This window comes from Polypterus senegalus, chromosome 18 (genome assembly GCF_016835505.1).
Source record: "Polypterus senegalus isolate Bchr_013 chromosome 18, ASM1683550v1, whole genome shotgun sequence".
NCBI lineage: Eukaryota > Metazoa > Chordata > Cladistia > Polypteriformes > Polypteridae > Polypterus > Polypterus senegalus.
In genome coordinates this window covers 12,603,225-12,630,820 of record NC_053171.1, presented here as the reverse complement: position 1 = coordinate 12,630,820, position 27,596 = coordinate 12,603,225, and the positions used below count along the sequence as shown (strand labels likewise).

Genomic DNA, 27,596 nt, shown 5'->3' with positions numbered 1-27,596 from the left:
GTTTTGTTGTCTCAACTTGACACAAGAAGTTTAGGTTTAGCGAAAATTTACGAAAAAAGTGAGCCATCATCCTCTTCAAACAATGCTTGTGGTCCTCAAATAGCAAGAGAGAAAAGGGGAAGAAACGGAGGCAGGAAAAAAAAAAAGGGTATTTGGTTTTTTGTTTTATTTGAAAGATTAAAAAAAGAAAATTAACAACTGAGCATTTATCTTTTTGCACAGCTTTAAAATGTCAATTGTACAGCACAGGGCACTCTCTTAAAGACACTTTCACAGCTTAAATAGGAGATCTCTAATAGTTGGATAGAAGATAATGGAGCCCAAGCAAATTCTGTACAAATCATCATCATCATCATCGTCATCGTCACTGATCTACCTGTGCTATTTTGACAAATGCAACAGATTTCCGCAAGTCCAGTCCATTTTAAGGTGGAGCCTCAACTTCATCACAGACTACGTGCATTGGATGACAATCAGACCCACACTTCACAAAACACAGGCTAACTCGTATGAACAGAAAGTCTACATCGGAGCTGAAATTACCCAATTAACTGAATCGAGTGCCGCCGGTCTTGCTGATTCAGCAAATAAAGCAGAGAAAGTCCATTTGCCAAGTGCCCAGCAGATGGATTCGAGTAAATAGCACTTACAATGAGGGGAACTTGGCCTTCTTAAAATAACTATTTTTAGGGCGAGTTGGGGGTGGGTAGTGTCAAGGGGGAACTAGCGCACACACACACACACATTGAAGCACTAGTTTAGAGAGCTAAATGTTAAGAATTTTTTGTTTAAATAAAAACAAAAACAAAAAAAACCTGACATTTCTGAATCAACAAATGAAGACAGACATACAGGAACACCCTGTGCTGTACTCCTTCCAAAAGGAAAGAGACCATTGGGAATAATTAACATTTATCGGAAAAATGTATTAATACTTCCAAAAAATCCCAAAGTCAGATCAACTTTCAAAACCAAAAATTCCCTCTGCCTCAACCCCCCCGACCCCCACCTCACTGGACTTGCATAATTTGGGGGTTTGTGGCTGAGACATCAGTCTGTCTTAAGGATACTAACAATTTATGTACAAGTAACTTTTTGTAGGCATTTTTTTGGCCATTAAAAGAAAAGCCCACAACACAGAACACAACTGCTCTAAACAAAGACAAAAAAAAAAAAAAAAAAAGAAGTGTCTGATGAGCGATGTTAACAGCACACGGTGGCTTTGAAGAATGTTTCAGTGCTCCCGCTTCCCCTTTCTCTTCTGCCACTGTATTCACTTTGCTCTTTTGTTATCCACAAAACCGACTCCATGTGGCTCCCTTTACCAGAAGTCGCGACGGTGATAGGCATCAGGGTCACAATATTTGGTCACCACAACTCTGTTTGCAAACTTGCGCCCTGTTAGCCCCTGCATAGCCTTCTGGCAATCAAACACAGATACAAATTCTACAAAGATCTGCAGGAGAGAGAAAGAGAAAGAGAGAGAATGCAATTTTACAAACAGCATGTGAAAGTACTCTGAAAACCTTTTACACAGAAAATTTCAGGTTCAACTTAAAAAGTCATATTAAGCAACCCCTGGAGTTCATACCTTTCCACATCCAGGTACCTCAAGCCCATCAACTGGCCTTGGGATTTCAATCGACTTCACTGCACCATATTTACTGCATTCATCCCGCACATCTTCTACAATCTCCTCATACTCGTCATCGTCCAAAAGTTCTTCTGGTGCAACCATGTTCATAAGACAAAGTATTTCTGTGGGCAAGCCACCCATCTGAACCACTTGTGTTGACATAAGACCCGGCACCTGCAAAGTCACTGGCGTCTGGTTTATGCTTGTCTGCATTGAAAGGAAGGGAGGGAGGGAGGATGTAAGACCACCATAAATGGTTGATGTTCCTGTATCACAAGAACATTTGCAACACCTTAAGAGAAAAGTTTGCAAGAATTTTCTTTGGGTAACAGACATCAATGAAAAGGCTTGAGGGGCACCAAAAAAGTGCTACAGAAAAATGTTCCTTTTCTTAAGATGACCCTTTCCCAAATAGAGTAAATTACAGTCATTTACAGAACTGTAGTATGCAAGTCAACATCCCAAAGTTAGTCCGTGTTAAGCACTGAACAAAAACCCACAAGCTTTACAGGCCAATACTGCAGTCTAAGCTCTTTACCCTTTAAAGGGTTTCACTAAAGGACTGGTAACTTGTAGGGAAATTCCTTGTATGGAAATGTGCTATAGAAATAAATGTTAATTTGTAAAATGTTTAAATATGATTTAAGGTAAGCTTCAACAGGCCTACTTTCTTAGTGCAAACCTGAAATGAGTGTGCTAGTATATGTGAAATTCAACAAATGTGTAAGTACATTTAAATAGAGAAACTATATCAGCAAATAGTTAGAACAATACTTACATCTCTAGTCAGTGTATTGGGAAATCAGTAAATCAGTAATGTGTTATGTTAAAATTGTTTTGTAGAGTGACAGGTCACTGCACCCAGTTCAGGCTCACCAGAGTTGCATTCTTGGCTCCCACGCTGGCCCGTTGCACAAGAAGTTTCTTGTCACCAAGCTGCATCCCGTTAAGGCCCGCAATCGCCTGTGAGAGGGAACAGTGAGCCTTGAAGGGTTTAACATCAAGACAGCTAGTTATTATACATTCATTATGCAGGCTTACAGAACAATATTAGTAACAGCAGCATCTGAAGGCTGGGAGCAGAGTATTTGACAAAGAAAACTGTCCTGCAGCTCACAACTGACAACTGAAGTACAGTCTCAGGTAAGCCTTTCAGACAAAAATGTTCACCTGCGAAGTGTTAAAAATGTCCAAAGTATAACCAAAAAGTATTTACCTGCCCTGCAGGCTTCCACCTGCACTGTGCTTAGAAGCAAGCAGAGGGCTAAACACAGCATCCAACAATAACCCCTGAGGAAGACTGCCAGAATTTAAAGAAACTCCAAGTAATCAGCACTGCTGCTACACATAAGCACCAATCCAGAAAGGATTGGAAAAAATCAGAAGGTGGGTATTGTTTGTAAAACAGGATAAAAAAAAAAAAAAAAAAAAAAACTTTTCCAAAGAATTGTACACTTCAAAATAGTCATACATTCTATCAATAAAAAGAAAACGACAATAATTGAGGTTAAAAGGCTTTTGTCAACACTAAAGAGTTACCTGATCTGTGACATTGACATCAACATACTCGCAGAAGGCATAACCCTTAGAAAGACCAGTGGCACTGTCTTTGACCAAGTTGAAGGCCTTCAGAGGACCAAATGATGTTAAAAGTTCCTTCACCTAATTTAAAGAAGATAAAAGGTGTTTTAAACAAAGACTTTAAACAGTGTTCTTTAACTCCATTCACAAAGCTAAAACTGTACCCTCCCAAATTTGGAGTCAGGTGATGAGTGCTCAGCAAATAGATCGCAGTAAGAGTATGCAAAAACAGGACCAGAAAATGATCGACCATACTATTTATACTTGAAAACACAAAGGCAGGAATTGACAGAGATAAGCAAAATGAAAGTTTTAAAAGTTGAAGTTGAATAAATCAATTAATACTTTAATCTCCAAAATGTTTTATAAACATATTAAAGTGTAGCCCCGCACGGAAAATTACAAGTTTCACTTTTATTAAAGGCCAAACTCTGGTCCCAATGTGAAAGTTCGGCCAAATGTGAGCAAATAGTTTGACCAGTAACAAGGCAAGGGCACAAACCTGTAATCATTCCCCCTGCCCATTTCAGACAGTTGCAACTCGGCTTTCGGCAAAATCATCCAGCCATACTGCTACCTTCAGCTGTATCCGCAGTACATACCCTTCCACAAAAAGGGAGACAATACTGAAGTGGGTAATTAGTGATGAACTGGCGTGTTACAAGTTAGCAAACGGAGATGCTTATTTATCTGGGAAACTACACGAGGAAACACTAATAGATTGTTCTTTCTGAAGCTCAAGTGATTTGATAGGCTACATCAATAGCTTTTACTGCATTTATTTCTTACCACATTTATATATCATTACTGCTGATTGCTATCAAGCATTTGCACCATGCAGAAGAACTTAGTTTTAGCAAGTGGATACCTGCAAGACATTAAAGCCTGCACAAACCTACATGAGAAATCACGACTTTTGCAGAGGATTTAACAGGGAAATTAGACACCCCAGTATTAAACATGATTCTTACAGGTTTGTCCTATTAATTTAAGCCTGATCATTGGAATAAAATATCTCTGCTCAAGAAAACTGCAAAAATATGATCCTTTTGTTTTAAACAGCAAGGACTTGAACTGAAAAGAATCTAATGAAACTGAAATACAATTTCAGTAATAAGACACCAAAACATTGTAAGAATTCAAATGTAGACTAATTCATCCATGAACCTGAGGTCAATACTGACTATGTCATCAACAGCAGTTAAAAACATGCACATTAAAATCACAATGTGTAACTAAATGCATGTCAAGCTATGTTCTGAAAATGTCAGTAACCTAATGAAGTGGAAATAAAGTTTCAGAGACTAAGCAACAAAGCAGTCATTCATTCAGCCTACAAGAAAAGGCAGTGATGCACCACACTCTCTTACATTGTCAAAATTCCCAGAAAACATCTTCCTTTAATAATATCAATACAAAACACTCGAATGCAATACAACATAAACAACCACTAAAACTGCATACATAAAGTTGTGTATTACAAACTAGGACAAACAGCAACTCATAACATTAGCCATTTGCAAAGAAACAATACCAGTAAACTACATAAAACAAATACTGTAAAACAAACAGGGACATATTCAAGAACAAACAAAGACTGAAAACCTGAGCCAAATCAAAATACTAAGCACACAAACACACACACACACACACACCTGTTTTGCAGGCTCAATTTACACTTTAAAAACTGTGGTAAACTGGATGGGATTCTAACAGTGAACGGATGCTAAAAATCAAAATCCAACTGTGTCAACAATACAGTCATCTATATTTTGTTTCTACAACTGAAAACTTAGAGATCAAAACATAATCATGCACCTTGAGATTCCTAAACAATTTCCAAGACTCTAATCTAAAGCTGGCTTTCTGGTTGAAAAATATGAAATGGCTTGTGTTAATTGGCGCAAGAATTTTTTTTACCAAAGTTACTTAGTACCGTTTGCTTACCATATTTTAAACTATACATATGTAAATGCACATACAGAAATATTAACTAACCTACTCATTATCACTGATAGGGTCTTCTTTACATTCCCTTTACAGAAAAATCAATCAAACTCACCTGATCATCATTCAGATAATTAGGCAGTCCTCCTATAAACAGTTTATGGGCAGAGTCCGGCACAACAGTCGATACAACCCCTAGGCACAGTAAGAAGTACAATGTTATTATGTGTTATTATACATTGAAGGCAGTCCACCTCACTAACACACCACAAATAACACCAAAAAGAAAGTTACCTACAAACCTACCCTGCTGGTTAATACTCTACAAACCACAGGTAAGTCAATCTCCAAGACGGTTTTCGCACTGTTCATAATTTCACTTCATGAATGAAAGTGTCCTTTATTGGTCTGCTGGCATTAGCTACAAAATACCCAATTACTAATACACTTCAAAACAAAACAGCCCTACCTTTGGAAAAACATTTTTCCCCAAGAAATACTGGCATGCATGCACAAAGGAATGCAAAGCTCGGTTCGTTCTCCACAGAATACAAAAGCATTTAAAATTAAGGTAAATCTTTCTTTAGAATGTAAGGAAATTGTTAGTCAGAACTGCAGCCAATTTTTAAAATATCTGAAAAAAATTCTTACCCAAGCATGTATGTTAGGATGTGTTACATTGTTGTCTTAGTTTTGAGCCGACCGTATGGCTCAGAATATTTTTTTATCTGCAGCACGTAATGTCTTGGCTGTTGCAGCCAGTGGATTTCTTTCTTCTTGTGGTTGCATATTATTTTGTAGCTCTTAACTATAACTTTATGGATGCCTAACACAAAAATATACACCAATCCCACACTCAGGCAATCTCTACTATCTTAAGACCACAATCTGCAATTTTTTTTTTTTTTTTTTACCACTTTGTCTTACAAACTTTATCCAAATCATTTAAGCATTTTCCTCACCATTTTTGTCATGGTCCCAAGCCACATAATTGAGTGGGGTTACCAGATGCATTGCAAATGGAAACTCTTGTTAAATGGTCAAAAAACAGGAATATTAACATGATGAGGCTTTCACATATTAAAAATAGGTATGTACTAAACACATCAAGTATATTATATATTACTGAGCATTATTACCCTTAAAGTGCTACCTAATTTTAATTACCTTTCACCTTTTCATTTTTTCCACCCAGGTTAATGCCAGGTAATTTAGCAATTTGCATTTAAAAACCAGGGTATACAGGATACAAGGACCTTGGCTGTTACTCTACACAACACAGATGGAGTTATTTCAATGACATATTATTAATTTTAGGATTTGATAGCTCTAAGTGAATTACAAAGAAATTAATATGAAACCCATGGTTGACAAATTACCATCTTAGGAGACTTCCATTATGAAGCATCCAATATAAAGATTAAACTGCTGTTTCCATGATGGACCAATCAGCTTACCACAAGGAATATTTTTGGTGTTTCGACAGATAACATTACCACAATTTGTTGAATCCATAACAATTTATATTAACAAATTAGGGAAAAAGTTTTATTTACTCATAACATAAATCATCATTGGACTGTTTTATATAGGCAGCCCACTGTACTACACCTCTTGAAGGGAGAAGTGACCAAAAGAGTCCTACAAACATATTTAAGTCATTATAATTATTGTCTGATGGAGTGACATGTAGTTCTTTCTTATATGAAGAATACAACACTTGTAGATCAGATGAATGTGAAGTGTAAAAAAAACTAAAAAATAATCTAAAATGATTTACTGCAGCTTTAATTATAACATTATAAATATCACAATGAGGGTATACTACTGGGGACTTAGGATTTTGTGCAAAACAAATCTTATACATATTCATGACTAGGTTCAAAGGGCTCTCTGTGTCAGGCATGTAAGAAAAAACATACACCAAAAGGTTCTTACCTGGCACATACACAGATGGATTCTCACTCATCCCAGGTAAAGGCTGATAGTCATGAGGACGTCTTATTTTGAGTGACTGACCTTGGAAGATGATCCCATCAAATGCCATAGCTTGGGTAGTTTCATCAACAGAACGAAACTGTCAATCAGAAGTAGATGAATTAGCAATAGATGCCAAAGAATAGACTGGTACAATTTCAGGAACATTAAGAAACTTTTTGAAAGGAAAATGTATTAAAAACAGGACTAAAATAATGGCACCACATAAAATCTGAAAACATTTTATTTAAAATAACTATTTAAGTCATTTAGCTATTTTAACATAGGCCACTATAAGCTATTAAAAGAACCTTGACAAATATAGACAATGTTTAAAAGCAAAAAGTGTTTATAAAAGTGAATAAAAAATCTTTACACTGCTAAAATGTAGCTTTGAAGTAAAATAGACAAGTTGTTCATACAACACTAACTATATAATGATACTGCTCCTCTTTATTAGTTTTAGAGGCACATTTAAAGCATTTCAGACACAGAATATTTTACTAATCTGACAAATTATTCTGACCACATTCTCCTTTCCTATTAGTTATTGGCTTGTGGTGAGGTTTAACAACCTACCTTTACCAGCAACCACTTGTCTCATTTTAATTTGAAGTGCCTCTCCTTGACATTTGCTGTCAGTGAACAAATAAAATAGCTTTCCTGAAGTAACTATTAACACTTCATGTCAAAAAAATGTGTCATTAACACAAAACTGCTTCTATACAATTATCACTACAGCCACAAAGATAATGACTATACGAGACCTACCTCAAGGAAGGCAAAATTTTTGTCCTGGTTAATTTGCACGGCCAACACTGGGTTTCCTGGTGCCTGGGTCAAGCCTCCCAATCGCATTTGAGCATTGAAGAAATCCATCATGGCCTCCTGCAAAAGTCAACATAACCACCAACTAAGTACTGTGCTTAATATCTAACACAAAGAATGAATTGAAGAATAAAAACTAACCATATGATATTAAAATGTGACAGGGCCAGCTTGTTTCAACATTGAGAACAAGCTGCAACCACATAGTAATATGGTTAAAATAATAAAAATAACTTGCTCCCCACAAACACTACATCCGTTTGTTGGAATTTAGAGTATCATTAAATAAAAGTATACTTTATAGATGAAAGAAGATTATAAAATCTAAATGAGCTAAGAAGGCCCTAGTCTATAGTTAGGTGCAAGAATACTAGAAGTTAACTGCATATGATGTATTTAACATATTTTTACCTCTGTGATTCCAAATGGAATATTTCCCACATACAGCCTCCTAGCTTGCCTTGTCATCTGACTGCCCACCACAGGAACAGGGGTTGGAGTTACTGCTAAGCCATCTGGAGTCATTGTAGGAAGAAGAGCAGTGGCTGGAATCTGACCAGCAGCTTTAACAAAAAAGAAAGCGCAAGTAAAAAAAAAAAGTTCTTTATCTTCAAACTATGAAGACTATAGCACAAATCAAATACAAAAAATCCTAGAACAAATAACAGCAACATTAAGGGAAACATGCATGATAAAAAAACTAAACTTACCCTGCATAGCCTTATACTGCATGGGTGTGATGTGTTCAAAACCTGGAGGAGGCACATCCCAATACTTTTGAATTTTCTTCTTTTTATCACGGTGAGGAGAACGACTACTGTAAGCAGAACACAAGACTTTAAACTGTAGTACCTCATGACCCACCAATTCAGTTTCTGCCTTTTATATAGATGAAATAAGAATGCAGAGGGCCCACCCACAATTACCTTCTCCTCCTTCTGTCTTTGGAACCACTTCGTCTTTCTCGACTCCGCCTCTCTCTGCTCCTCCTTTTCTTTTCCCTGCTTCTGCTACGAGAGGGACTGCGACGTCTGTGCCGATTCTCTTTGTCACGCTCTATTACAAGAAAACAAAGTCAGAAATAATCAAACTCAATAGACCTGATGTGAAATTAACTCTTAAAACATACCCTAATGATAGAAAAAAAAGTTTGAATGTTTCATACAAATTAAAATGTCAGCACAATTTAAAGTGAACAAGCATTAAATTTTTTTTACCAATAAATATGTAAAGACTTGCACACACAAATCAGAAAATTTGTATTTGTTAATAATAATGGATATTTTTGTATTCTGCACTACTGCATCTGAATACTGTAGCAAGAAGATTAAATAACTACTTTAGAAGAAAAAGAAAAGGGTCCCTAGAAGAACCTCAAAATTAGCTGAACGTCTGAGTTAGAAGTTTACTAGTTAGAAAACAATTTTATCTCTAGGATAAAGGCAAATGGCAAGTATTTATATTTCATTTCTATGGTTTTCTGAATGTTGTAAGGCAATGGGAGGTGTGCAATGGAAGTGTAGGGAAATGGTCTTTTTAATAACAAAAAGAAAAAAAAAACACACACTTGATTTTGTATGGGAGAATATTACTTGTATGGTACTTTAATGGTATTTAGGCCAAGAGAGCAACACTGGGACAACTATAACCTTCCTGTAGTATTTGGGCGGCTTTATTTAAAATGTATTTATTTTTGCTTAATTATTAAAATAGCAAGGCTCTTCATACCATTACCATTTTCACTCCACCACTGCACAAAGTAATCTCTTCTTTTATTGCAGCTTCTAGATGACATACAGCTGCTCTACTGGCTGGTGGACAAAGTTTTATTTGAAAGCAGGCTATCCCAATTCCCTCTTTTTACAAGATTTATTTTCCCCAGATATAAAAGATAGCTTCATGTTTAATGCATCACATTATCCAAATGTCAGGCCATATACGAGGGAACATTTGGTATAAAAATAAGCGTCACGTGCCACATTTCCAAATGTCCACATTGAGGTTTTGGTAAAACTTTGGCTTTATTAAGTCCTTTAAATGGAGTCTCTTGAAACTAGTATAATAAAATGGCTCCCAAAGACTGACATGCTCAACCTGGTGTTTCACAATTTTAGTCTGATGTAGTGGAAGGAAAGGTTTTACGGTATTCAGAGCAAAATGACCAAAGATTTGAAGTTTTTGGGTACATATTTTTTTTAACCACATATTTCAGCCACCTTTGAGAGAAAACATGAGGATTATTTTAAATCCTTGACTTCTTTCTGCCAATGCATGACTAAAGAGGCTTAATTTTACATAGTCAAATATTTTAAAGAATACTGAAATAGATGTGCCGCCACTAATATTTGTGGCCATTCCTATTATTTAACACAGGATCTGATTTTTTCTGTTACAATTTAGTTTAAGTCTTTTATATTTTTAAAAGCCACTAAAGTCAAACAAAATCAATCATCAATATGCTTATTCACCATAAGAGGAGAATGGGAATCACTATTCAGATGCTTAAAAAAATGTAATTTTTATTTTGCCTAGAATAAGCAAGTTGATGTTCCAATGTCCAATCTATTGCAATCAGATAAAAGCCTAAAATTGCAAAGCTCAAAAACACACAATATATTGATGTATTATATTGATATATTGATAGAGGCTCTGGCAGACAAAATATAAACCAGATTGAATTTACATTAAAAAAAAAAAAAAAGCAACTTTTTGGAACTGAACGTTGACAAATGTGCAGTTAAAAAGCATTTTCTGGTGTAAAATGAAATATACATGGTCATCCATCACTGAACACTATCAAGTTTAAGTGCATGAGGCTAAACCCATGTCTGGCAACATTAATTACATGACTGAAATTAATTCCAGATGGGGCCCACTCTAGAGGGAACCACCTACAAACACACTAGTGTAAATTATGCATGTCTTTGGAAACTGGAAAGAATACTGGAACACCATATAAAGTGCCAAATACACTTAGGGAGACTGTACAATTTCCATACAGAAAGGTCAAGATGAGATTTTAACCCAGGATCAGGTTTATTTTGAGAACAAGTTTAATACCTAAATAAAGTTATTGTACACCACTTAATTTACTGTTTGTGCTGGGATAACTCACACCTCCTATACCACACCATACTACAGTCCTCAATGGGAAATTAAAACTTTATTATATTAAAAAAAAAAAAACACAAGCATCCCCACTCTGCTGCTATCAACCCTAAGCTTGTAGATTTAGTCAGAGCTACTCTGTTGTACTACAGGTTTACATTTAAAGGCACTGAAATTTGAATAGAGCAAGTCAAGCCTGATTTGTTCAAAAATACAACATTCTAACTTAAGTTCATTCCGATGTCCCTCTGGTTAAGTCAACACCACTCAAGGGTCAGAATGATTCATTGATTAGAATTTTAGCATACAGTGAATCATTTCAGCTTCTGCATTAACATTAAACAGGATTATTTAACTTGTCTCCCTAAACAGTAACATGGACAAATTCTTTCAGTATTTCAATGACAGAATAACACATTTTAGTTTTAATTCTAACGTGCTCACTTTACACTACTGCTCATTCACTTATTTCCATTCCCCTTCCTGCCTTTTCCACTGCGTTGGTTCAGATCAGGTGAAAAAACATCTGTAACTACCAAGGTTATTATAGTTTTGCCTTTTTATATTAGTTTTTATTTCTGTATTTTTTCTGACCTTAATTGGAAATTCAGTTTAGTTTTCCTTCATCGTGTATTTTTAGTTTTTACTTCACAAAGACATTTATATATATATTAGTTTCAGTAATTATGGCATGGAGCGCCTACGGAGATAGTTTTGTGTCACAATCAGACAGAACTATACACTTAACAGATTTGGATATGAGTTCAATGTTAGTGGAAGCTTACTACACTGCCTGGATTTACTATCTGGTTTTATTTTTGTCTGATAAAAACAAGTATACTCAAAGCTAGACATTGAATATGAACAGTTTTACACAATTTTAAAATTTTTAAAGTATTTTCTCATGAAAATCGCAGGGGTTTAAGAAGAACAGGGCTCTCAGACTTGAATCAATGTGCAGACCCCACCTAGCTGTATTGAAGTAAACAAAGAACAATAAGCATGTAGTGTCAAAGTTAGGGGTGGTGAGCCTTGAATGGCCCTCCATAAGAACAGTAAACCCTATGGACAGGCACAAAACAGACAGCATCTGAGATTAAGAACAACATATAGATTATCTAAACCTGTTTATCCAGAGTAGGATTGCAGAAAACCTGGAGAACTACTGCAGCAGGTTTGGATGTAAAGCAGGAAAAATTTGCTAAAGTCAAAAATACAATGGACCGTCAGTCATTATCTGGACTTTATTTTATATTTTTACATCCCTACCTTTGGACTAAAATAAAATAAAAAAAACAATGGAAATATTTTTAGGGATTGGTCAAGGAATTTAATGGTAAGTTGGTTTCTTGATTAATGTCAGTTCTGAAGATGTAAATGTTGTAATCACTCTTCCTGAGGCACACAATTTTGTTTATTATGGGTGCTGTGACAACCTGATTTTTGTGGTACAGGCTTGCCAGGCTGCTGCTAGGCTGAATTTCCAGGAGAGTGCAACATGTGATGTCATTACCATGATGGTATAAAGGTCATCATGGCATACTTGCTGTCTGTCCATACCACTGTCTGTAAAACCACTGCATTACTATTATTTTTAACAATCTCTCCGATTACAGTTCTTTACTTTTAACTTTGATTAATGTCATGTATTTTGTCTTAAACTATGTGAAATATATTGGTTATTGACTCTGTTATATTTCTCTATTTACTACCTTGTCCCACATTCTGGCCATCATTTATTTGCTTCCTGTCTTCCCAGTTATAACCTTGGCTTGTTACTGCTATTAGGCACAATCTTAGGAGTTCATGTTTTTGTGTGCGTGTTTGTTTTTTTTTTTAATGCTTGCCACCCTTTGCAGTCAGTACATACTTGTGTTAACTGTAATGCAGAGTAATACCAACAATTTACCAATGATATTCCAAAATACTAAAATTCTAATCCAATCCAAAACATTAACACCCTGGATTTCAGCCAGACATCCATAACCTTCAGCCATGAAACCGATATAAGAGCAGGCAGTTTGACAGGACTAATGCAGCTGAAAAGCCATGCATAACTAGTCACATGGAATTAGTGAAGTATTGCAGTGGCCAAAGGTGGACTTTACCCAGACTGACAAGGTGAATTTAAGAGGGAAACCCACAATGTGACCACTGAACACTGAAGTTCAGCTTTAATGAGTTTTAAGAATTGCTGAGCAAGAGACAGAGAGGAGGCAATCCGAACAAGAGTAGAGGAGTGAATGACAGTGGAGCAGGAAAGATCGGCTCTAAAGCAGATTAGTACAGCATTGTCAAATTCAAATCCTGAAAGACTGACGTGGCTGTAGGTTTTTATTTCAACCACTTGAACTACTAATCAATGATTGCTGCGAACAGAACACACTTGCTTTGTCATAGTTTTAATCTACTTTCTTTCAGGATTCAGAGCCTTTTTTTTATATAAACTTAATTTGCAGCCAACATATTAATGTGGCATATCTGATCTCCTGATACTGGGGCTCATAACAAATAAAGCCTTTCATTTATTTGTAGCATGGTATCAAATACCAGCTGTGGCTATCATTAAAAGAAACAATCTGCAAAAAAAGTTTTGGATATTTTTTATGACTGATTCTGCACTGTCAGATTAGGACTTTGAGCTGTCAGAAGGAACAGAAGGAAGTGACATTAAGAGGGCAGCTGAATTATAGACAAGTGTGATGACTGACAAGGGGATCACCATTACTCCAATGTTTTTTTCCTGTTAGGTGTTTTAACATCATGGTATTGTTTACATACCAGTGAGCTCCTTTTTACTGATATTGCAAGGCACAGATTTCTTACCAGATGAGAAGCAGAAATAAATAAAAATGTTCTGTTCTTTAACCCTGCATCATTTCTACCTCAAAATGTGATTAATGTCATTGTTGGTAAATGAAGTAATGTACCTAATTTGTAACAAGGCGCATAATGCATTGGATTCTTTGTCAAGTATTCACATTATCAAATCATACTGATGATATTGATTAGTTGTAGCCCTACTGCATTGTTCAGATTTTGAGGCAAGGAATAAAAATATGTAACACAACTGCCTTATATTAAAAAAAGCAACCACAACAAATTTTACTGATACCGTTAAAGACCCCCATTGTTCTCCCTAGAACCTTTTTAGCTGGACATGGACCCCTGGGTTAATTTCACAAACCACCTTGCGGCGGCTGCTGCTGCTCTCCTGTTTGCCACAGACTAAGATAACATAATGGAAAGCTCTACTGTATTCATCTCTCAGCGTTACATATTTCCCAAAAGTTTACATCTCCAACACAAAATAAGTATGCACAGTAAAAAAAATCTAATGCTAACCGACTGCAAAAATAAACCAAGCTTGTACCGAGGAACTGTAATAAGGAATCCGAAGAATCTGCAGAGGCTCATTACTTTTTAATCTTTTGGCCAAGCAAAACCAAAAGTATAGAAACTATATGGAACAGGACGGAGGGCTACACATACAGTATGTATAAAGATACATGAGACAAAAAAGAAGTTACAAGTAGCCCCTGACAGCATAAAGGAGTTGTGTGTCATGTGATCTTAGAACTTTACTTTTGCAGGTCTTGGCACAAACTGAAGTTTTAAAAATCTAGATATGGTCCCGGTAAGAACAATAAAAATACAGTAACAATGTGTCCTCCTTTTGGTATGGTGGTGTTTTTCTTCTTTTTAACAATGCAGCGGTCAAGTTCTTCTCAAAACTGGAAGCTATACAAGGCTTCAGTGAGAAAGGAACATCTGTCACACAGTCCTCCAATAAGAAAAGGCAACTGAATATTTGGTTACGTGCTGCCATCATTACTATAGAAACATATTACCTAATGTCAAAATGGCAATGGGAAACAAAACTGATTACTAGTCTAAAGTAAAAGTCAGATTATTTGAGGGCACCTTGCCACCATTACCTATTTAAAAATAACATGTTTTTAAAAACTGCTTGTTTATGACATGCTCAAAATATAGAATGATGGCCCTGCATCTGAAATGCTTTATTTAAATTGTAATTAACTTTCATATACTACTACAAAAATGGTCTGACCTCAGTTTAGCGTGCCCCTTTAACATTGGTGTCTAATGATAACTGAAAAGCCAGTATCACTCATTTGTCAAAAGCCATCATTAAAAAAAAAAACACATCATAAAGAAATACAGTCCTGCTTCCAAAATGTTTAATTTTACTTGTAATTAACTTTCATATATTTGCAAATTAATGGTCTGACCTTAGTTTCGCATAATGTTAATGACAACTGAAAAGACAGGATCAAAGATTTGTCCGATTCACAAAACTAAACCATTCAGTAATATCTTATCTGGTTAAAACAAAAATGACTACCACTATAAACAGGAACTTAGTATTAGTGTGTATGCACAAAGGAAAATAAATCAAGCTTAAAGTAAGAGGGGTTGTGTTGCTAGGTGTACAGTAAGGACCATAATTTGTTCAATAAATTACCTCAGAGTACAATGGGCAATCACCTTTAATAACCAAATGTACCACAATTTTACAGTTAAAAAACCATTTTAAGCAGACTGAGTGACACACATTCATTAAGAGGCAGAAAGGGTCAGTTGCTCTTGAAATGTCCTATTGGAACTGCACATACAAGCCAAACAATTCTCAACCCATTTACTTGTAGCGTATTAGCCTATATCACTATTGCATTCTAAAGCATGTGTTACTTCATTCTTTTATATTTTAGTTCAATCTCTTTTAGAAACCACCTTTTTGGTGTAGTGAATATAATGGATGAGAATAGTAGAGTATATTCAATGTTATAAACATTTTCAAAATAATAGAGTGAGAAAGGCAAAAGGTGGGATGGTCATGACCCACCAAGCTAAAGATCCAGTAAAAGCTAATTGAAATGCATGGAATTTATGTATACTATGGATAACTGAAGTGCGTTTATTTGTGCAAGATAAAAGGAACATTCTTCTAATATAACATTCAATTGAGAACCATGCCAAGAAAATTACATATACAGAAAAGCCAAAAAAACCTGCCTCCAACACAAAAATCCATATTGAATCGTAGGCTGTTAACTCCCAAAAAGGGAAAATCATGTGAAGGCTAGGACTGAATGTTTACAAATATTTAATGTAACCTAACATATGTCTAATACAACTGGGACAGGCAGCAGCTCTCCTTTGACCTTAACCAAGAATAGGTTGGTCAGAAAACAGGGGGAGGCGATTTTGTGAATGTGGCATGTATGATACTAGCTAAGTTGAGTAACTCTGTGCTGAGAGTTTTTTTAAACTTGCCATTAACATCACATTTTTTTCCAGTATGTTCAAGGTAGGTTTCATAGTAGGCTAATGGCAAACATCGATCAGTTATAATTGAAGTAGACTGACCTCCAAGTGAGTAGAAAACACTAAATCATGAGTACTATAGAAAAAAACAGGCTATAAGGTAGAGCGCCACAAGAACGCTACATTAACTAAAGCATTTACTTAGGAAAGAACAACCCAATAACTACAACTTAAAAAGTGTAAACAGAATACCAGTGCTCATGTTGAGGTTAATAAGCTGTAATACAACATCGTTTTAAGTTCAGAAAGATTACTTTATGTGGTGCATGTTAATCTGAGGTATATTATTGGGCAGCATAATCTATATATATAATTCACTAAAGCAAGACACCCATGGAAAGCACGCTGGAAGGGGCGTGGATACACTGAGCCGCCGACAAGACAGACACCTGTGGTGCACGCAGGAAGGAGCCACGCCCACCAACTCCTGGCACCTCCGAGCCACGTTGACTGTTCATAGAGGCATGTTTCTCGCGGAGGTGAATCGCCATATGCAGCGTGTAAAACGGTTTGTGAGGGGTATCCCATGGGATCCTTAAAACAATCCTTTACAACTGAGGTTAGAACACAATGAAGTAAGCAGTCTTTAAAAACTGAGTTTTCGGTTACGACGCACGACCGCGTGCACCATAGCAAACTGTTTTACATGCTACATACAGCAATTTGCATCCACGACAAACATGCGTCTTCTTAGATGCTCCTGCAGGAACACGGAAAGTCTACGTGAGTCACAGGTGCATCTGGACTGTGCAAAGACGACAACGACTCAAGCGACGAGTTGGAGGTGGGCACATGAGCGATGGCGGTCCACCAGTTTTCAGTCACAGACTGTGTGTTGGTTCGTTCCGTGCATTGTTACAATGTTGCTTTTCCTGCTGATTTATTACATTACCGATTTTTCAAATGTTAATTTTCTCCCTGTGCTTAAAAATCATTAAAAAACGGCCTGATTATGCGTATCGTACGCCGCGGGTTGGCTAGTAAATATGGTTTTGAAGACTTGTGGAACTTTTCAAGTGACCTCCAGGCAGAAGGTCACTACATTTTATAATGGCTGTCCTATGTTGGGTCATGTTGGGGAATGATTGCTACGTTCAGTTTCTGTTCTTAAACACCTTTAAAAGGGTTGCTTATGTAAATGTGTGGTATTTTAAATGCTGAAGAAACTGTCAACACTTTTTCTCAAGTAACAACATATTTTGGTTTAGGCATTCACTTAAATGAATAACACTAACAGTATAAGCACATAATAAATCATGTTAAAAATTTAAAAATATATATTGGTTTACAACTAGTATAAAAACAAATTTCTAAGTAAAACTGGAAAAAAGTGATGTTGAAGAGTAGGGATGGTATCTGTTGCATATCCCTGCAATATTAATCATGGAATATTAATCACGGAACATTCACCTCTCGGGCCTTGTGAAATGCAGATGTCCTCCACAATGATTGGTACCTCAGTACAGAGCAGTAAAAAAAAAAGCTATATAAAAATATATTAATCAACTGTTGCTGAAATATCAATCTCATACTGGAAAAAAAGAAACCCAAGCTTCTACTTACGTAAATGTATTCTAAGAAAAACTACTCAAGAAATAATTTAACAAAATGACACGCCATGATTATTGGCACTCCTGCAGTTAATACTTTGTACGACCAAACCCACCCACCCCCAAACCAATGGGGCCAATGAAGCATCATGGGGTCTTCTCCTATAATGTCTTAAAGCAGGAAGAATATAGAGCAAAGAAGCAGACCATTTATCTTTACAAACACTCCATATCATCCAGGGTCCAGGGCCCTCTCTTGTGCCCTCTCCTCTTCACCCCACAGGTTTTCAACGATTTCTTTATTTTTTATTTTTTTTTTAATTGGTGTGGGGACTGACATGGCCACGGCAGAAGCTTGGTTTCATGTTCCTTTAATCATTTTGTGTTGATGTGGACATGTGTTGTGGATCACCGTGCTGCTAGAAGATACAATGACAACCACGTTTGAGTTTCTTGGCAGAGGTAGCTAGATCTGAAATTAAAATCTTCTGATGTTTCATGGGGCCATGATGCCATGCACCCCAATAAGTAAGGTTCCCAGAGGCATTTGGAGAAAAAACAACCCCATAACATCACAGTAAATCCACCATTTTTGGCAGTGGAGAATCCACATCTTTTGATACTTTTTCTGTATTTCTCCAACAGTAATCCATGTGGATTTTTTTTTACTCTCTTACGTTCCTGTTCCTCGTGTGTGTGTGTGTGGTAACAGTTCTAGTTGAGACAAACTTTTAAATTATCCCCCTAACTGTAGATATGGACATTTTCAGGCAAGTACAAATTTTTGCATAGCCATCCCCGAACTTATGAAGATCCACACAATGTTCTCTCATTTGAATTGTGTGATCTCTTATGAATGAATAATGGAATTTGGCCCTCAGTGAAACAAAGTCATGGATTATTGCTTTAAAGTTTCTAAACACTCATCAACTTAAGTCAGACATAAATGCAAAAACATGCTTCAGTTACACTTGTTTAAAATAACTCCTAAGGTTATATGTATAAAGGTGGCATATGTTTTGTTAAAAATAATTTCTTGATGTAGTATAATTTTTTTCACAGATTTTAATAATTGTTTACATTTATATAGCACCTTTCCAACTACTCAAAATGGTTCAGTAAATGGGGAGCCATTTCAATCACCACTAATGTACAGCACCTGGATGATGTGGCGGCAGCCATTTTAACGTCAGTACACTCTCCACACATGAGCTGTTAGGTGGAGAAGTGATGGGAGACATAGCCAGTTACAGAGAGGAGGTGATTAGGGAACCATAATAACTAGTCTGTGGTGGACAATTTAGCCAGGATATCGGGATACATCCTACTCTTTAAGGAGGATGCCCAGGGATCTTTCATGACTACTATGGGTCAGGACATTAGTTTTACATTTCATCTGAAGGACGACGCCATTATTACAGCACAATGACCCCATCAGTGCACTGAGGGGCACTGGGATGCACCCTGCTGGCCTCACCAACACCTCTTCCAGCAGCAACCCAAACGTTTCGTAGATGGCCTCCCATCTAAGTACTTCAAGTAAAGGATGGAACACAGTGATCCCCGCCTAGCGCGGAAGTTACGTTCCAGACCCATCAGCGATTGGTGAAAATCTGCGATATAGAAAGAACATATAAACATTTTTTTTTTTAATAGTTTAAGCCTTAAAATAACCATGCCACACGTTTTAAACTTATTAAAACACACTTTGTAAACACATATGATGATATGTGGATGTCGGGCTAAGGATATGAGTAACATCGCTCTATAAACATTTTTAACATCATGCAAGACAATGCAGTGAGACAGAAGAACAGCTGCTGTACACGATTTTAAATGATTGACTCTTAGAGCGAAGTTGAGCAAAGCAATCAAGACCAGATCATCTCAGACACACACTTTGATGACACGCAAGACTAGACATTACACCCTTAGGAAGCAAAACCCATGAGACGTTGACTATTGCACGTCATGACCTACTTACAAAAAAAATTTAAACAAGTTCACTGACATTTAGCCTAGCAGTTGTTGGAATGATTTTGGAAGACAAACTTCAGGTGCTCCCAGCAACGACAAGCAGGACACGCAGTTTGCCAGCAGATGATCTGAGCACTTCTCCTTAGCATGCGTTCAGCCCCCAATGCCCCCCAGCACACACACTCCTCCTTCTCCTTCAGAACACACAGAGCAACAAGCAGAACAGGCATCTTGGCAGAAGAAGCACAAAGCCAGTAGCTGATCCGTCCACTTCTGCTTAGCATGCGTGCAGCTCCCCCCCCCTTCACAAAGCAAGCGGCAGAGATGTGAAGTGGCAAAAGGACAGGTGCTTTACAGGCTTTTAAGTGACTGACGCAAAGCATGACAAGCACAACGCAGCTGGCCAGCAGCAGCAAGACACCAGCTGAACCAATCGCATCTCTTTAGCGCGAGTTCAGACCCACCACCCCCTCACAACACAAGCAGCGTTATAAGAGTCACAAGAAAGATTTAACCACGTCCGGGGCAGGAAATAAAGGACAAATATTGTTTTTACAAAAGTTTTAAAGTAAAAATGAAAATAATGCATATGTAACAATTCCCATGAAAATAATCTCTTTAAAATTGTTTATCCAGTAAACCAAACCCGGGGGTGGGCGAGCGAAGCGAGCAGGGGGTGGAGCCCCCTAGTAATAATAATAGTATTAATAAATCCACAATGTAGCAGGGTCGCAATACCTGAACAGCGATATAGCGGGGGATCACTGTACTCATTTTTTGCAGTGCAAGATTAAGGTAATTCACCAAAAGGGTATTTTTTTTAACAACTCTTTGCACATTTTTGCCAGAGGTACTAATAATTGTAGAATGGACAGAATGTGCATTTTGCTGAATTACAGCTATTTACATATTAACTACACTCAAGTAAGCATTTCACTATGCACGCGACAGTAATGACCGTAACATAAAATTCTTAAAACTGCTCAATTCTGTTCCAGATCCCTAGGTCTGGAGGCTATGCCAGTAAAAATATACATGAGGTAGGAATCAAACAAACATCTTTAGGATGTATTTAAAAAAAAGACAAAAATACTACCAAGAGAAAACCCCATGTAAATTCAGACAGAATGTGCAATTGTATTTATAAATAAATAAATACAATTGCATATATATATATATATATATATATTCACAAAAATTAAAGGAACACTTTAAAGAAACACATTAGATACATCAGATCTCAATATGAAGTTGGATATCTATACAAATAACGACAGGGCAATGTCTTAGGAACAAAAGGATGCCAAGTCTTTTAATGGAAATAAAAGTTTTCTGCCTACAGAGGGCTCAATTGTGTAGACACCCTAAAATCAGAGTGAAATGAAGATGTGACAGGCTAGTCCATTTTTCAAAAACTTAATTTCTGCTACCCAAAATGCTTTTCAGTATCTTGTGTGGCCCCCACGAGCTTGTATGCACGCTTGACAACGTCGGGCATGCTCCTAATGAGACGACGGATGGTGTCTTGTGGCATTTCCTCCCAGATCTGTATGAGGGCATCCCTGAGCTGTTGTACAGTCTGAGGAGCAACCTGGCGGTGCCTAATGGACCGAAACAATGTCCCACAGATGTTCTATTGGGTTTAAGTCAGGGGATTGTGAAGGCCATTCAATTGTTTCAATTCCTTCATCCTCCAGGTACTGCCTGCATACTCTTGCCACATGAGGCCGGGCATTGTCGTGCATTAGGAGGAAACCAGGACCTACTGCACCAGCGTAGGGTCTGACAATGGGTCCAAGGATTTCATCCTGATACCTAATGGCAGTCAAGGTGTCTGTCTAGCTTGTAGAAGTCTGTGCGTCCCTCCATGGATATGCCTCCCCAGACCATCACTGACCCACCACCAAACTGGTCATGCCGAATGATGTTACAGAAAGCATAACATTCTCCATGGCTTCTGCAGACGCTTCAACGTCTGTTATATGTGCTCAGGGTGAACATGCTCTAATCTGTGAAAAACACAGGGTGCCATTGGTGGACCTGACAATTCTGGTATTCTATGGTAAATGCCGATCGAGCTCCACTGCGCTGGGTTGTGAGCACAGGGCCCACTAGAGGACGTTGGGCCCTCAGAACACCCTCAAGAAGTCTGTTTCTGATTGTTTGGTCAGAGACATTCACAGCAGTGGCCTGCTGGAGGTCATTTTGTAGAGCTCTGGAAATGCTCATCCTGTTTGTCCTTGTCCAAAGGAGCAGATACCAGTCCTGCTGATGGGTTAAGGACCTCCTATGGTCCTGTCCAGCTCTCCTAGACTAACTGCCTGTCTAGCTCTCCTAGACTAACTGCCTGTCTCCTGGAATCTCCTCCATGCCCTTGAGACAGTGCTGGGAGACACTGCAAACCTTCTGGCAATGACACACATTGATGTGCCATCCTGGAGAAGTTGGATTTCCTGTGCAACCTCTGTAGGGTCCAGGTTTCGCCTCATGCTACCAGTAGTTACACTGACCATAGCGAAATGCAAAACTAGTGAAAAAAACATTCAGAAAAGATGAGGAGGGGAAAAATTGTGGCCTCCACCTGTTAAACAATTCCTGTTTTGGGGGTCATCTCATTGTTGCCCCTCTAGTGCACCTGTTGTTAATTTCATTAACAGCAAAGCAGCTGAAACTGATTAACAACCCCCTCTGCTACTTAACGGACCAAATCAATATCCAAGAAGTTTCATTGACTTGATGCTATACTCTGATTAAAAAGTGTTCCTTTAATTTTTTTGAGCAGTGTGTATATATATATATATATATATATATATAAAAATAAAACAGGCAGCAATGTTAACTAGCATGCCAAACATTGGGCCCGACATTTACTTATCGTTTATTTTATGGTAAACAGATTATTATATAGTGTATTTTTTCAAAGCTTTTTTATTTAAATTACTCTTATTTATTTTATATTTCACAGGATGTCCATTTTACCTAGCTTTTTTGATTTAGCTCCTTGCTCAGGTTGGACAGCTGGGAGACAAAGTCAGAGAGGTGAGATTGTTTTGGTTTGGACATGTGCAAAGGAGAGATGCTGGGTATATTGGGGAAAGGATGTTAAGGATGGTGCTGCCACGTAAGAGGAAAAGAAGAAGGCCTAAGCAAAGGTTTATGGATGTGGTAAGACAGGCCATGAAGGTGGTGGGTGTAACAGAGCTGGATGTAGAGGACAGTAAGATAAAGAAGATGATCCATTGTGGTAACCCGTAACGGGAACAGTCAAAAGATGAAGAAATCACCATGATTTTTTGAAGTCACATTTAACATCCTCAATAAGATCCTAAACTTCATTACATTTATTATTCCACTTCACAAAAAAATAAAAAATAAAAAGAAATGGGCACTTTGACTTGTACAGCAAGAATGCCCAAGAGTAAAGCTTTGCACGATAACACTGGCCGAAATCAGGGTTCCTAGGTTAAAATGGACTTCTACATATGAAGCAAGAACCAATCAAGCTGTAAAAGTTCATGTTTGGCTGCAACATTCTTCAAAGAAAAGAAACTAATGGAAACAAAACTATCTGCTGCCTTGTTCTGGTGCCAGGGGAAAGCAACACGGTGCAAGTATTCTTTCAGGGAAGATACAATTCATAAACGCCAAGATTCCCTAAACCTGTTTCTAGGAAGCAAGTTAGCTCAAGAATAGACTTGACTTTATGCAAGATCTTCCATGTTGAATTCCATCCCTAGACAAGAGACTCTAGCTAACATACAATCAGAATACTGACTTGAAATTTAAATCTTATTTTAAATCAGCTACACAGCTATTAACCCATAACACAACCAGGACACAAACACATATATCCCTGGTTAAAGAAATACAATTTGAGATTACGTTTTCACTCAGAAACACATTTTTTCTTTAATGTAAATCACTGCTTTATGATTTTATACATCAATCTTGGACATGGCATTAGTTCAACTTAGGGGCACAACCACAAACACACCCAAATCTCATTAACGAACCTCAAATGCACATCATTGGAATTTGGGAGGAAAACAAGGAAGAAAACCTCAAAAGACACACATGCCACACAAATAATTCTCATGCCTGGATGCAAATAAAAATCTTGCGATACTGTGAAGAAGCAGCACTAATTATTGTTCCACCATGTTGCCCTAGATAATGCTCCAAATATCAAAATACGGAAACAAATCTATTCACTTGGGATATGTAAATCACTCTGGACCATAGAGGCAGCAAATTAAACTGGAATGTATGAAGTGCTAAAGCAGATTATAAATTAACTGATCGGAAAGAAAATCTAACTCAAAGTAAAATACAAATAGGAAGAGGTTGGTATATTTTAAAACTAGAATCCCGTAGAGATCAGGGAGACTGTGAAGTTCACTTCTGTAATATCACAGTGGCTACAGACTTTCATTCCAACCGGTATCAGAAACCAGTCGCTTATGTCTCATTGATCTAATTGTTTAGCTGCCCTTCCAACGTCCGTTTCTTATTTTGCATTCATGAAAGTGCTCTAATGTATTTGCTTTTAGAGGAAATGCGTTTTCTTTGTTGTAGTTTTAAACACTTCAATTTATTTGACCGTTATTAGTTCAACACACCTTATTTCTGTGGATTTTGCTCCTTAAAGGAATACTCAACCCAACAATGATCTTTGGTGTAAGTTATTTGTCTTATGTATTTTGTAATGATAGCCCAATTTTTTTATTTTTTTTTATGCATTCATGCTGAAAAATAAGTGACATAATATACGTCGATAGTGACCAATGCTGCACAACATCTATTGAAAAAACATCTTGCATTACCTGTCTCATATAATCTACATGTCTGTTATCCAATCACTTTCTCAAAATGTGCAAAATAAATGCTTTTTTCCCCTAAAATATTAAACAGTACTTCCAGAATCATCAGCATGTACATAGAGAGGAAACCAAAAGACTCCAGGGAGTGACGGTACTGAAGAAAACTTGACAAATGAATGAGGTTGAGAATGGTCTTTACATTAGCATCTTTTGCTGCACCAAAGAGACTCTACACCCAGTCACTATTCAGGAAGTGGATGTAGGAGTGGTGCATTGCTACAAGTACTTGAGGGTCCACATAAATGACAGGCTGTCTTTGTCTCGAAACAAAGAATAGAAGAAAAGGCAAAGCAGACTCTCTTAGGAGACTGCATTTCTTTAATGCGAGTAGTGATATCTTTCACATCTCCTACAACTCTTGTGATGGCCATGTGCAATTCTCTACATTGTGGTGTGCTGGGCTGGTAACATCACCTCAACAGAGACCCACCAAATCAACTAATTAAAAGAGTAAGCTCAATTTTAGAATATACTCCAGACCTACTGGAAGTAAGCAAAGGAGGAGAGAATGAAAACAAAACTGAGCATCACTATGAAGAATGCAGCACATCCTCTCTCTGGTACTCCAAAACTGAGGACTTTCAGCCAATGAGTTATTCAGCACAGAGGCTCCTTCATACCAGTGGCAATATACCTGTACATATAGTGCCTCACTTTAACTTTTTTGAAGTCTTTATTTTTAGTCATTCTGGCATAGTATGTATAAATATATTCAAAGTTAAATGCACCCGACTTCCCCTGGGGACAAATAAAGCTCGATCTAATAAACCATTAAATTCAAATGTGACTGAAGCTACCACTTTTACAGAATGTGCTACAGGATGAAATACTTTCACCCCAAATTCCCATTATTTAAATTCAGAAGAATACAGTTTCCTGGGAAAGTGGGTTTTCCAATGACCATTAAATCAAAGCTAAGGTCAGTAACTAGGAAAAGCATGAAATCACCCGCAGCATGTTTTCCTTGTGGGCAATTGTATCTAGCATATTTAAGAGTAAGGACCTCCAGTGAAAAAATATTAGCCCTTCATCTTATACAGTATATAGCACTATAAAGTGAAATTCATACTGAAGTGGCTGCTTGCTTTTAGTATTCCGAGTCATTTGCACTGGTGTCTTTACTGCTCATCACTAATCATCAGTATCTGGATACAATTAAGACAGTAAACTCCACAAGCGAAGGTTAATTAAAAAGAGTATGATAAAAGGAACATGTACATGCATAAAAAAAAGTAAAAACTTCTTAATTTGTTTTGCATGTAAATATAGTAGCATATACTTCTGGACGCAAAACAAGATGAGAAAACGACTAGCTAAACAAATGGATCATTTACAATTAAGGCTGAATCATTTATTTGTGAAACTGGTTGGAGTGAAAACCCGCAGCGACAGTGCAACCCCGGGACTGAGTCTCGGATGCCCCGCTGGGGGTTTGGGGGAGGTTTTACATGTGGTTCATTCTTCAAAAAGGTTTTCATTTAAAAATTTTCAGGATAATAGTACTTCCAATAATTAATATAACGTGAAACATTAACATCTGAGCAACAATGAGTTCTCATTTTAATTTTTAAGGTTTAACAGAACGCGAGGGCAAAGAGAAAAACAAATCTCTCATTTTATTACATTAACTAAAGGACTCAACTAATAGAGATCTTCCTACATTTAGGTCGCCAGCTAAACAAATAAAAGCAAAACTCCCGCCGCCCCCGACCCTGTAAGCCACGGCAACTTCCCGCTTGGTGAAAAGCGCTCGAGAATAATGCAGATTTGGCCATTATGCGGAAATAAAGCTGGATGGGCTAATCCTGACGGTTTCTGACTTAAACACGAGAATGCATTAAAAAAATAATGCACAGGTGCCGTGATGGTACCCTTTAAAGGTCCAGTCCCTGCTCTACGAACTCGATTGACGAGTCCTGGTTTGAAATGACGCGCATTGTATATGGCGGGGAGCGCCGCGCAAGCCTCCAGAGCAGGCCCGAGAACCGTTTAACGAATAAAACCGCACAGAATCCCACGTGCACGGCATTTATGGCTACAGCCGATACTCAAGACCCTTAAAAAACAGTATTCCTTCGGGTTTTTGGTCATGCATACCGTCACGGTGTCGCTTCTGATGAACCGATGCGCTTAGAATGCTACAGCCATTGTACCCGAGGTGAGTACGGAGCACCAGCATGGCCTAAGCAAAAAGAGCAACACCCCGTGCGGATAATCCGTACTCGAGGCCCAGGCATCTACCCCACACTGCCAAAACCACACTTAACCCGGCCATTTTTTATCACTACTGTCCCTTCCTTTTCGTCGTCCCAGTTTGCTCACCTTGTTTGTTCTCGTTCAGTTGCCGTTCAAACTCGTCGAAATCCGACATCTTGGCCCTGGCGGCCGCGAATCGTGCTGCACCAATTAAAATAAATGTGTAAAAGTGCAAGCCGCCGATAACTCAAAGTGCGTGTTCCACGCCCGTACCCTGCCCAAATTTATTCTTTCTTTCAGTCCAAGATACTCGGCCTTATCTTTTATTATTCTTCTCTTATTTTTTGGTTTGCTTGGTTACTTCACGTTTCCCTCCGTAACTCGCAGCGTTTTGTCTTCCTCCGCGACGTCTCGAAAAGGCCCAACACGCTCAGCTCGCTCGCGCCGCCGCCGGTGGAAACAAAACCCTCCGCGCGCCGCCGACGAGGTTGACACTGAAGAGAGGAGCATCGTGGATTCTGCGCGCTCCCTACACAACCCGCGTGATGCATTGCTCAACCAGCGCCA

The 27,596-nt window shown here is 37.8% G+C and overlaps 1 protein-coding gene across 4 annotated transcripts; it reads right to left on the bottom strand.

The window, feature by feature from the left end:
• Positions 1 to 146: 146 nt before the first annotated feature.
• LOC120519173 (splicing factor U2AF 65 kDa subunit) lies at positions 147 to 27,503 on the bottom strand. Of its 4 annotated transcripts, none has more exons than XM_039742345.1 (11): positions 27,156 to 27,503; positions 8,896 to 9,025; positions 8,680 to 8,783; positions 8,381 to 8,532; positions 7,913 to 8,029; positions 7,103 to 7,241; positions 5,280 to 5,359; positions 3,176 to 3,298; positions 2,513 to 2,620; positions 1,592 to 1,843; positions 147 to 1,456 (listed from the first exon to the last, which is right to left on the bottom strand). In XM_039742345.1, exons 1-11 carry the CDS (start codon positions 27,202 to 27,204, stop codon positions 1,322 to 1,324), a joined length of 1,389 nt encoding a protein of 462 aa, XP_039598279.1. In that variant the 5' UTR covers positions 27,205 to 27,503; the 3' UTR covers positions 147 to 1,321. The 4 variants fall into 4 exon arrangements, with proteins under 4 accessions (XP_039598279.1, XP_039598281.1, XP_039598278.1 ...); XM_039742347.1 differs by having other exon boundaries at positions 2,513 to 2,599; XM_039742344.1 differs by having other exon boundaries at positions 8,680 to 8,786; positions 27,156 to 27,502.
• Positions 27,504 to 27,596: the final 93 nt, after the last annotated feature.

What these genes read in the sequence shown, in the direction of transcription:
- LOC120519173 (XM_039742344.1), bottom strand. Translation starts at nt 27,204, where the DNA reads ATGTCGGATTTCGACGAGTTTGAACGGCAACTGAACGAGAACAAACAA. An exon ending in ATGTCAATGTCACAGATCAG is followed by an intron (nt 2,621 to 3,175) that starts GTAACTCTTTAG and finishes AAACCCTTCAAG; the next exon opens with GCTCACTGTTCCCTCTCACA. An exon ending in GAGCCAAGAATGCAACTCTG is followed by an intron (nt 1,844 to 2,512) that starts GTGAGCCTGAAC and finishes CTTTCAATGCAG; the next exon opens with ACAAGCATAAACCAGACGCC.